Here is a 12,031-nt window from a genome sequence, read left to right on the forward strand (position 1 = left end):
TGGTTGGTAAATCCACAGTAACTGAATTTAAACATGCCTGGGATAAACATAGATCCATTGTAAGATAAAATACAGGAAATAGTATAAGGGCAGACTAGATGGACCATGAGGTCTTTTTCTGCCGTCAGTCTTCTATGTTTCTATGTTTCTATAAGCCGAGAGTGAACCAATTCTCTATATCTGTGAAAGTGGGCCTGCCCATCTGCTCTTCGGTTATACCAGTGATAGCGAACCTCTTTTTCCTCGGGTGCTGAAAGTGTGTGAGTGTGTACTATCACGCATGCGAGAGTGCCCACACCCATAGTCCAATTCCTGGGGAGGGTGAAAACGGCCTCCCCTGCCGCCTCAGAGGCCCTCTGGAGGCCAGAACTGGCCTGTTTCCCAATTTCTGGTGGGCCCGGTAGGCTCATTTTTCTCCCTCTCCAGACTCCAAAGGCTTCCCTGGAGCCTGGGGAGGGTACAAACATCTTTCCCCATCCCCCCAGAGGTCTCCAGAAGCCAAAAATATCCTCCCAGAGCCTCCATGCAAGCCAAAAATCAGCTGGCTGACCTACACATATGCAATTGAACTGAGCTAGGGTAACAGCTCGCATGTTAGCAAATATGGCTCCCTGTGCCACCTGTGGCACGCATGCCATAGGTTCAACATCACTGGGATATACTGACCTTTATATCTGCTTCCAAACTTCCAAACTTTTCCAAACTTCCGGTTGCCCATTTGGCTATTTATTCACCATCTCAGTCCCAGACTTCAGTGAGATTGGTGCGCATGCACGGGGATGAGGGAATCATGCGCATGCACAGGGACAACAGGGGAAAGGTGCGTATGTGTGGGGGGGGGAGGGAATGGATATGGGCAAGTGCACATGTGCTAACACACGCACGTACAGTAGTACCTCTAGATACGAGCTGCTCTACATGCGAGTATTCCAAGATACGAGCCACGAGGGGAGAGAAATTTCTTTTTGAGACCCGAGCTCAAATTCGGGATACGAGCCGAGCGTCCACTAGGTGGCGCAAGAATCCTTTATCTACCATGTCTGCTGGAAGTTTGTTCCAAGGATCTACTACTCTTTCAGTAAAATAATATTTTCTCATGTTGCTTTTGATCTTTCCCCCAACTAACTTCAGATTGTGTCCCCTTGTTTTTGTGTTCACTTTCCTATTAAAAACATTTCCCTCCTGGACCTTATTTATTTATTTCCCTACCGCCTGACTACCGCCTGACTGCACTGTTCACCCATTTTGAGACTGTCAGAAATCACGACCCCCAAATCCTTTTCTTCTGAAGTTTTTGCTAACACAGAACTGCCAATATGATACTGCAATACCACTCTTTGTAGGTCTGAAGGAGGCTTTCTGTTAACAAGTCTCTCTCCTAGGAATGGCTTCCTAGGAGTTATCCAGAAGGGAGTTGCCACTCCTGCCACTACCGGTGTGCTGCGCGTGTACCAGTTTTCTACTGGTTCTGTGTACCTGACTATACCCGTAGGAGCCCATCACTGAATAGGCAAATGACTCTTCTTTTTGTCCTTTTGCTCCAGAAAATCACCTATACAGAGTTTATACCTGCCGTGTTGGGGGACTCTACTCTGCCGCGTTACAGGGGCTATAATGACTCTGTGGATCCCCGAATTGCCAGCGTCTTTACCAATGCTTTCCGTTTTGGGCATACTTTGGTGCGCCCCACTGTGTCTCGCTTAGACAGCCGTTACCGGGTTCTGAGACAAAACCCCTTAGAAAAGGAGTTCTTTACTACATGGAGATTTATCTATCAAGGTAAGTCCTAACAAGTGGGGGATTTTGGCTGATCTCAACCAATTAAGCTTGGCTGGCATGATCTGGGAGTTATTTAGTTATTTATTTAGTTTTTTATTTAGTTAGGTAGTTAGGTAGTGTTCTGCCTGACCGGCCTCAAGCAATGATTAACGGTCCAGGAAAGAAGGTCAGACACACACGTGCATAGTTAGTCAGCAAACTTGTATTAAACAGAAAAGAAAAAGTCTAAAGAAAACGGTCCTTACTTTCAGGAGTAAAACACAGGTTGAGTTGAAAATTCAGCCAGCTACAAAGTTCAGGAAAAAGCAAACAAATACAAAAGTCACGTAGCATAAATGTTCCAAGAGGTCTCTGAATTCTCATGGCACAAAAGCAGCAGCTTGTCCCAGAGTTTTCAACTCCCACAACGCTGAGTTAAAATCCAAGAGCAGAAACTTCAAAGCAGGAACAATGATGCGACACAAACCACCCAAATAAACAGCCACAGTTTGCCTTGGCCCCTGTTCCCTTTTTATGCCGTTAGCCCTCATTAAAGGAACCACACCCAGCCCAGGTGCACCTATCATGCCTTCTCATACTTCTTAAAGTGATCCCTTCTTTGTAAGGCCCTTCGGTTGCGTAAATTAATGTATTGCCCTGCAGACGAATTGAGAGAGGACAAACTGTCCGAAGAACTGCCAGCCACCTCCCCTGAGCTGTCTGCTGAATCCTCCTGGCTCTCTGCCACACCTTCCTGACTGTCTGCTACATCTTCCTGGCTGTCAGCCAGGCTTTCACAGTCACTGTGTGCCGCGTCTCCCCCAGGCCCAAACACAACAGGTAGTTAGGTAATTAGGTAGTTAGGTAGGTAGGTAGGTAGGTAGGTAGGTAGGTAGTTTACTTGCTTGCTTGCTTGCTTGCTTGCTTGCTTGCTTGCTTGCTTGCTTGCTTGCTTGCTTGCTTGCTTGCTTGCTTGCTTGCTTGCTTGCTTGCTTGCTTGCTTGCTTGCTTGCTTACTTACTTACTTACTTACTTACTTACTTACTTACTTACTTATTAGATTTCTATGCAGGGGTGGGCTACTGCCCGGACTGGGTGGAACGCAGTGGGGTAGCGAAAATGGAGCTCCACCCCAGAGCACCCAATTTGCAGTGAAAGATGTTGAAAGAAAATGAAGGGCCTTCTGCATAAGCCACGGCCACAGTGGGGTAGTAAAAATTTTGGTAGCCCTTCACTGTTTCTCTGCCACCCTTATTCCTTGGACTCAGGACAGCTCACAACAAAAGTGAATACATATCATATAGAAATCTAAAATTAAACATACTAACCCCCCCATTTCTTAAAAAATCACTCACTCACATTCAATCAATCAACCTATACATTCTTCACTGTCTGGGAATGAGATCTTGCAGTATCCTTCCCCTGCCATGCCCACAAACCCATGCCCACAGAACCTGTAGGGAATTTTTTTTAAAAAATTCATCCTGGTCCCATCCTCAGGAGATGCAGAAATATAGCGGTACCTCTACCTAAGGACACCTCTACTTACGAACCTTTCTAGATAAGAACCGGGTGTTCAAGAACCATTTTTCACTTACAAACCCGAGCGTCCAAAACTGTAACCGGAAAAGGCAGGAGAAGCCTCCGTGGGGCCTCTCTAGGAATCTCCTGGGAGGAAACAGGGCTGGAAAAGGTGGGGAGAAGTCTCCGTGGGGCCTCTCTAGGAATTTCCTGGGAGGAAACAGGGCCTCCACCCTCCCTGTGGTTTCCCCAATCGCACACATTATTTGCTTTTACATTGATTCCTATGGGAAAAATTGGTTCTTCTTACAAACTTTTCTACTTAAAAACCTGGTCAGGGAACAAATCAAGTTCATAAGTAGAGGTACCACTGTACAGCCTTTTCTGCCATTGTGCCCATCCTCTAGAATATCATCCTCCCTGAGATTAGACTCGCCCTGACTCTGTTGCTCTTTCACCAGACATTAAAAAGCTTGGCTTTGCCATCTAGCCTGGTGTCTCGCCAGTATGAGAGAATTGGCTTCATGGTTTATTTAAATGTGGGGTGTAGCAGCCCCGAGTCCTCGGAGAGGGGTGGCACACAAATCCAATTAAATAAATAAATAAATAAATAAATAAATAAATAAATAAATAAATAAATAAATAAATAAATAAATAAATGTTTTCAGCTGCTTTTTTATGCTATCAATGCTGTTTTTTGAATTTTGGTGTTTTACTGTTTATTTTGTTGTTATTTTTCTTAACTATCCAGTGTCATATCTGTGAGATGGGTGGATGTATAATTTAATAATTCAATGCTCTAACATTAAATAATGTTTAAACTTAAACAATGTTTTTTTTAAAAAATAATCTGGAATAATAAAGAGGTCTCTACTTCAATGCACCTACGTGAAACGTATTAACATTTGGCTGAGTCTGGACTGATAGCTAAATTGGCTGGTCTAATTGTCGAAATCTAATGATTGCTTCTTCCTCATTTCAGTTTCATGCTACAATAAGGACAGTATTTAATGTGTGTTTCCCACTATCCAATAATGTTTAGTGGGAGGAGTAAGAAATAATCCAGGAGAATCCACCATTTTTTGTCCTTAATATGTCCTGCCATCATAAAGGTTGGAGTTACCCAAAAATCGGCAAATTTTATATTACCTGTTGAAGAACTGTCTGAAGAAGTGTCAGGAGAATTTTTCGGCTCAGCTGTGAAGACCATTAACGCTACCCACTCAATTGCTGTGATTTGTCCTTAAGTTGGTTGAGGTCTACAGATGGACATTGCTTTTGCAAGTTATTTCCCCTCTCTTCCAGGAGGCATTGATCCCGTGCTACGAGGCCAAATTGGTATACCCGCCAAACAGCAGAGACAAGATCAGATAGTAGTAGAGGCTCTCCGAGACCGACTCTTCCAACAAGAATCAACAACATCTGGATTGGATTTGCCAGCACTGAACATGCAGCGTGGCCGAGATCACGGTCTACCAGGTAACAAGAGTGGAGTGTTCTCATTTGGCAGGAAACATCAGAGATTGTGGCTTGCTGCCATATAGCTGTTCTGCCTGGCCCCAGGCCACCCAGAAGGGGCATATATAAGCGCACCATTGTGCCTACCATCCTTTGTCTTCTATTGTCTTCTATCGCTTCTTTTTATCATTACTTATCTAATGTTTTATTTGTACAAATTACCACCCTGTTATTGTTTGACAAAATAAATAAAATAAAATATAAATAAATAAAAAAAATAAAACGAACTAATTAATAAAACACACCCAGAGAGAGAGAGAGAGAGAGAGAGAGGGAGAGAGAGAGAGAGAGAGAGAGGCTAGTAAATATAAAGCAAAGAAGTGTTCTTTATATTCAGAAGGCTCCAAGCCATGGAGTTTTAGAGCTATGTTAGTTTAAGAGTCCAGCAGGTCAGGGTTAAACACTCAAGTCAGTACAGGAGTCTTTCTGGCTTACGTCAGCCAAAACTCACAGCTTAAATGTCGGAATGTCCCTTGTCCACAGAAAACACGAAACTACAATTCATCAAAGTCACTCCAAGGACTGAATTGATAAACTCCCACACTGTTATCAAGGCTGTGGCAACATCATTAATTCTTAACACATGTGACCTAGAATCTGTTTCTCCATTTGCACAGCTGTTCTTGGCGTCCCATCTTTCTCCTAACCCGAACATTGAGAATAGGGTTATTCATTATGTCCTCCCCCTCTGATTCAGAGGAAACCCTGTCTGGAGATCTGACTGACTCCATTTCCCTCTCTGCCTCTCCAATCCCTTCCTCATTCCTTTCTCCTTCTGGTTCACTGTCTGATTCCTCCTCCAGCCAGATGGGTCTTCTGTGAGCAGACGGCTCCCACTCCTCGGAGTCAAAATCAGCAGCCATAGGAGCTGACCTGAAGCCAACCACAACAATAGCCAAAAATAGAAAATTATAGCTTAAAAATGTGTTGAGATTGCAATATAGAATGATACTAGAGCCAGAGAACATCATTTTTCAAGTGAGCAGAACTTTTGACCCCTATTCTTGTTCCATAGGTTATAATGCCTGGAGACAATTATGTGGCCTCTCACAACCACAGAATGAAACTCAGCTGGGACAGGTCCTCCAGAATCCTCAACTGGCCAGGAAGCTCATTCAACATTATGGGACACCCAAGAACATTGACCTCTGGATTGGGGGAGTAGCTGAGCCCCTCATTCGGAATGCCAGAGTTGGGCCTCTACTGGCATGTATCTTTCGGAAACAGTTCCAAAACCTTCGTGATGGGGACAGGTGAGTCAATGAAACCAGCTATTTTATTGTGGGCACTTGATTTACTACATAGCAAATGAACCTAAATTTTGTTTCACTACAGAAAACAAGAATAGAAAGTTGTGCTACTCAGGGATAGAAGGGAGAAGGGGAGTTCATAAGTGCACCAGTGTGCCTTCTGTCCCCTGTCCTAATGTTTCTCTCTTACTAGTATCATGTATATATACTGTATATATTGTTATATCTTTGTATATCACCAATATGTACTTGACAGAACAAACAAACAAACAAATTATAAGATATGTTTTGAACGAATGATTCCTAAGAGGTCAGTAAGGGGCGTGCATAAGTGCACTAGAGTGCCTTCTGACTCCTGTCCTATGGTCTCTCCTATATCCCATATATCTTCTCTTCTATCTGTTCTGTCTGGGTCCCCCCAGACGTCAACACCAACTAAAAAGAGTATCCAGACACGCTGGTAAAAAGCAAAGTCATTTTATATCTTTGAAAACAAACACAGATAACAAAAACTGTTCTTACAAACTGGAATGCCATGAAGCTTCACAGAAGAGTCACGATGGCCAGACAATACAACAGGCTTCTTGCTGGCACACACACCACTGTAGATAATAAAACCCACGCCTCCCCCAAGTTTTCAGCCTTCGAGGCCACAAGCCAGAATCAGAGACGCCAAGGATCGAAGCAAGGTCACAGGACTCCCAAAAGATAACTCTCCACAATACAGGAAGGGCGGGCCTGCCTTTTCAACCTTTCTGAGGAGAACCACACCCAAACCCAGCTGTTGCCTATTAGGGATGGAAATACTTGGCTAATTGTCCCCTTCGTTGTGCTGCCCTTCTCTGCCTCATATCGATGATGGCTTGTGCGTTCTCATCTAAGGATTCCAGGCTACTCGCTGGGGAGAGCTCCCCCCCGGGGGTCTCAGGCTGTTCTCCCTCCTCCTCGTTCTGACATTCCTCTTCCCCGTCTGCCTGGTCCTCCTCCTCCTCCTGTTCCTCGTCCTCCCCCTCTGAGCATGGATCCGGCAGAGTTCCAGCCGTTCCCTGAGGAGCCTCAGGCTGAATCACCACACTATCCGTATATCTTTCTTCTATTCTCTCATTGATTATTTTATCCTATACTCTCTCTTCTATTCTTTCTCTAATTCTATTTCCTCGAAGGTGTCCTCTATTACCTTCATTGTGTATTATTGTGTATTGGACAAAATAAATAAATAAAATAAACAATGCCTATGTGCGACTAGTAAAAAAGGGAGATTTAAGAGAATTTAGAGAAATAAAAGTAGCATCATTGGAAAGCGCTCAAGCAGTAATTGTATTGGGTTGGAAAGAAGCAGCAAAATGGACGATACAGAATTGGTATCGGTACATGGTGGACCACATTCACTTTGAAATTATGGAGGTAAGGATGAACATGTACAATGAAAATAAATTGAAAAAACTGATGGATCGATGGGACATGGTGAGAGGTTATATGACAAGTAGTATTTGTGATTTAGCCATAAAGAATAAATTAGAATCACTCTTTGATATGTAAATAAAATGCAGATCCAGGCTTAGAAGAATGTCAAAGATGCTTGTACAGACCCTCCAATTGGTGGTGGGTTATGTATGTTGTTAAGCGGTGGGTGCACCTTCACAGGGCACTGTTTTATGTTGTATGATGTGCAGTCTGTGTGTATAACATTTAAAAACCAATTAAAAAAAACAAAAAAAAATTTAAAAACCCCAATGCCTATATGCGGTTTTAGGGGCCTCTCCAGAGTTGAATACACAATTGATAAGGAAGTGTGTTTTTAGGAGAGTGCCAAAAGTCACATAGTCAGCCTGGTTTGCCAGCCGCTGGCCTGGGACCTTTTTGTCTCCACAATGAGGTCAACCATTTGTCTGAAATAGTATGGGGTATCTGCCTGAGCAGGGGGTTGGACAAAGGCCCCCAAGATTCAATTCAATTCAATTTATTAGATTTGTATGCCGCCCCTCTCCGAAGACTTGGGGCAGCTCACAACAGTAATAAAAACAGTATAACAATGGAACAAATCTAATAATAAAAATTATATTAGAAACCCCAACTGTTAAAAACCATACAACACATACATACCAAACTTAAAATATAAGAAAGCCTGGGGGAGATGTCTTAGTTCCCCCATGCCTGGCGATATAGGTGAGTCTTGAGTAACTTGCGAAAGACAAGGAGGGTGGGGGCTGTTCTAATCTCTGGGTGGAGTTGATTCCAGAGGACTGGGGCTGCCACAGAGAAGGCTCTTCCCCTGGGGCCCGCCAGACGACATTGTTTGGTCGACGGGACCTGGAGAAGGCCAACTCTGTGGGACCTTATCGGCCGCTGGGATTCGTGCGGTAGAAGGCAGTTCCGGAGGTATTCTGTTCCAATGCCATGAAGGGCTTTAAAGGTCATTACCAACATTACCAAGATCCCTTCCCACCTCTTTTATTCTGTACTGTTTAATTCCAGCAACAAAGTTTCTGTAAATTTGGGAGGCTGCTCTTCATGTGACAATTTTTCTAATTTTTCTACCCCTATCTCCCCAGGTTCTGGTGGGAGAACCCTGGTGTGTTCACTCCAGCCCAGCGACAGGCTCTTAGTCAAGCTTCATTGCCACGCATCATCTGTGACAATACCTTCATCCGCGAGATACCTCAGTTCATTTTCCGAGCCAACCAGTACCCACGTAATTTTGTCAACTGCAGTACCATCCCAAGGCTCAGCCTCTTTCGATGGAAAAGGCCTCCTCAATAGATCGGTGAAGGTAAGATGGTTTCTGATGCAACTGTGCAATCTTTAAATTTGCATTCGTGAGCTTTTCCTTGGAATGTCATTTAGCCTTCGCCATAAAACAATATTCCCCAGAAGAGAATGCAAACATGTGTGCGTGCATATGTATGGTTGTGTGAATAGTGGAAACGTCAACATATCCACCTCCACATTCCCAGGGGCAGGAGCTGGGCCAGAGCCAACCACAACAGTTTCTATGTTTCATAGTGCTTTTACTGCCCTCTCTAAGCGCTTTACAGAATCAACATATTGCCCCCAACAATCTGGGTCCTCATTTTACCCACCTCATATAGATGGAAGGCTGAGCAAACTTTGAGCCGGTGGTGAGATTTGAACTGCTGAACTACAGCTAGCAGTTTCCTCGGATGAAGAAGAAGGTGGGGGTGACTTGGAAGAGGGGGGCTTGGCACATAGCCCAGGAAGCCAATCTCCATTATCTTCGGTCGATTCGGATGACGAAGTGTTAGACCCACGCAGGCGCAGACTTATGCATCGAAGAGACCAATTGAGGAAATATTACAGGAAATAAGAGAGGCCACCTGTGTTGGGGTGGGGCTCCAGTAATTAGAGCTGCTGATATAAATAGCAGCGTGCTAGTTTGGCCGTTGTGGAAGATTATCTGATCGCAGTTCTTCAGGATCGTGCCTCACTGTTTCTGAACTTTGTTTGTGGATTTTTCACATCTTTGACACCAAAGCAGAGTAAAGTGTGTGTGTGTTTCACTTCGTGGGAAGAAGGAGGGCTGTGACATTTCTTCACAGCTACTAGCTAAGTATTTAAGGACTGATTAAGGGACTTGTACAGCCTACAAGGTTGTTTTGGGGAAGAGTGCTGTTTGCAATACAAAAAGGGTGCTTTGTTTCTTTTGAATTTTGTGATAAAGGACATTGTTTTGAACTTTCAAATGTGTGTGTGTCTGAAATTTGTACCCGTGAATTTTCGGGAGCCTTCTACCATAGAGCCCAGCAGAACAGAAACATAGAAGACTGACGGCAGAAAAAGAGCTCCTGGTCCATCTAGTCTGCCCTTATGCTATTTCCTGTATTTTATCATAGAATTGATATATGTTTATCCCAGGCATGTTTAAATTCAGTTACTGCAGATTTACCAACCACGTCTGCTGGAAGTTTGTTCCAAGCATCTACCACTCTCAGTCAAATAATATTTTCTCACGTTGCTTCTGATCTTTTCCCCAACTAACCTTAGATTGTGCCCCCTTGTTCTTGTGTTCACTTTCCTATTAAAAACACTTCCCTCCTGAACCTTATTTAACCCTTTAAAATATTTAAATGTTTCTATCATGTCCTCCCCTTTCCCTTCTGAAGGGAATACAGTGGTACCTCGTGATACGAACCCCTCGCCATACAAACAATCTGAACTTTTTCTGTCTTACGAACCCGCCGCCTGAATGCTGAACCCAGAAATTCGGCAAAAGTTCATGTTCAGGTGGCTGCCGAGAAGCCCTGCCGCCCGGCTGTCACCTTTTGAAACAGCTGGTGGACTTCTCGGTGTCCTCCCAAACCCGAATGCCAAACCCGAACTTTTGCCGAACATCCGGGTTCGGCATTCGGGAGGCCGCCGAGAAGCCCCGCCGCCAGGCTGTCGCTGAACATGGAAGTTTGGCAAAAGTTTGGGATCGGCGTTCAGGTTCAGGAGGACGCTGAGAAGCCCCGCCGTCCAGCTGTTAGCTTTTCAAAAGAGCCGCGGAGCTATCGGGCCGGTTGGGAGGCTGGAAAGGAGGTGAGGAATCCCTATAGGGAATTCCATGGGCAGAGCTTTGACATCACAAAGACATCCTTCCTGGAGTCCACGTTTCGGCCTGGGATAAACATATATCCATCCTAAGATACAATGCAGGAAATAGTATAAGGGCAGACTAGATGGACCATGAGGTCTTTTTCTGCTGTCAATCTTCTATATTTCTATGTTGCCATTTGTCTGAAATGGTACAGGGTTTCCTGCCTAAACAGGGCATTGGACTAGAAGACCTCCAAAGTCTCTTCCAACTCTGTTATTCTATTCTACAATGAGTATAGCGGGGTAGAAGGCATGCCTGAGTAGCTATTGGTCTTTTTGAGCTTGTTTGTTTTGTTCCTATAATAAGTTCATAATTAATTTTCTGATTTTTTTTCTCTCCCTCTCTATAGAAGAACATCTCAGCAAGTTCTGCCAGCAATCTGGAATTTCTGCTTTCGAGAAGGCTTTCTTTAACCTGCTTTAACTGTTTCTCCTCACTGCCATTGCTTTATGCTTAATCTGGAATGCCGTGAGAAAGGAATGCCGAATTAAAATAACCGCTCTGTGATGTTCAAGATGTCCACTTTTTCAAATCATGCAAGGCAATCATATTATAGAATGGTCTTTATTTGTGGAGTGCATGAAATACTGTTGCGAGTCCCTTCTCCAGACAGAATACAACAGCATTGGTGAAATATACAACTTTTTTTATTTACCCCAGGTTGGATAAGGATGTTAGCAGTATGAAAAGGAAAGGATCTGAGCAAAGATACTGTGATCTCCTGTGTTTTAAAAAAATGCTTGAAGTCTCCCCCATGAAACCTTAGAATTTAACACATTGTGAGCTGATGCATTTCACATTTTTGCCCAATGTGTACAAAAAAATATGCTCATTTGCACATTTCTAATCCAGAAAGCTTGAATCTGGAGAGAAATGAGGATGGATGCATATTTACTTTGTTTTAGAGAGATCTATTCCACACAGAAAAAAACAGAAGAATAAACCAGACAATATTGTGCCATATAAAACAGCAGCTTATAGGCATAATTATCTTTTTATATTTTTGAATGCAAAAAGTATTGACACAGCTCTTTGTATCAACCTGCTTTTATTAATGATGTGATCCTATCAACAGTTTGCTTTAAAAATAGTCAAATCTATGCCTAAGCCATTATTAGAATACAAAACTGATTTTTAGCAACAGGCTGTTACTCCATATATATTTAATACCCAGACCCACGCTCACACCAGTGTTTATAAATGACAGTACTAAGATGCCCAACTAATGCCGGTTTCTGTATGTAACTGTAGAGAAGTATTCAAATCCAGCTTCGTGTCTGTAAATTTTTCATAGTCCCATTAAAAAGCTTATTCTACAGAGAATGAAAATGTCTATTCCTGATTCAGATTATTCTTAAGGGTCAAAGTTAACACATTGCATGTGATCCAA

The 12,031-nt window shown here is 43.4% G+C and overlaps 1 protein-coding gene across 2 annotated transcripts in view; it reads left to right on the plus strand.

Moving 5' to 3' along the window:
- Positions 1-11,964, plus strand: part of LOC139157881 (myeloperoxidase-like) — a 40,426-nt gene extending 28,462 nt beyond the window's left edge. Inside the window, exons 10-14 of one of the 2 annotated variants that reach the window (XM_070735104.1) lie at positions 1,545-1,779; positions 4,585-4,758; positions 5,813-6,050; positions 8,600-8,817; positions 10,991-11,964. In XM_070735104.1, the coding sequence (XP_070591205.1) occupies positions 1,545-1,779; positions 4,585-4,758; positions 5,813-6,050; positions 8,600-8,807 (855 nt within the window). In that variant the 3' untranslated portion in view covers positions 8,808-8,817; positions 10,991-11,964. Of the gene's footprint in view, positions 1-1,544; positions 1,780-4,584; positions 4,759-5,812; positions 6,051-8,599; positions 8,818-10,990 lie in introns of those variants that run through there. The other variant, XM_070735105.1, reaches the window with a different exon arrangement.
- Positions 11,965-12,031: the final 67 nt, after the last annotated feature.

Source organism: Erythrolamprus reginae, chromosome 1 (assembly GCF_031021105.1).
Source record: "Erythrolamprus reginae isolate rEryReg1 chromosome 1, rEryReg1.hap1, whole genome shotgun sequence".
Classification (NCBI taxonomy): domain Eukaryota; kingdom Metazoa; phylum Chordata; class Lepidosauria; order Squamata; family Dipsadidae; genus Erythrolamprus; species Erythrolamprus reginae.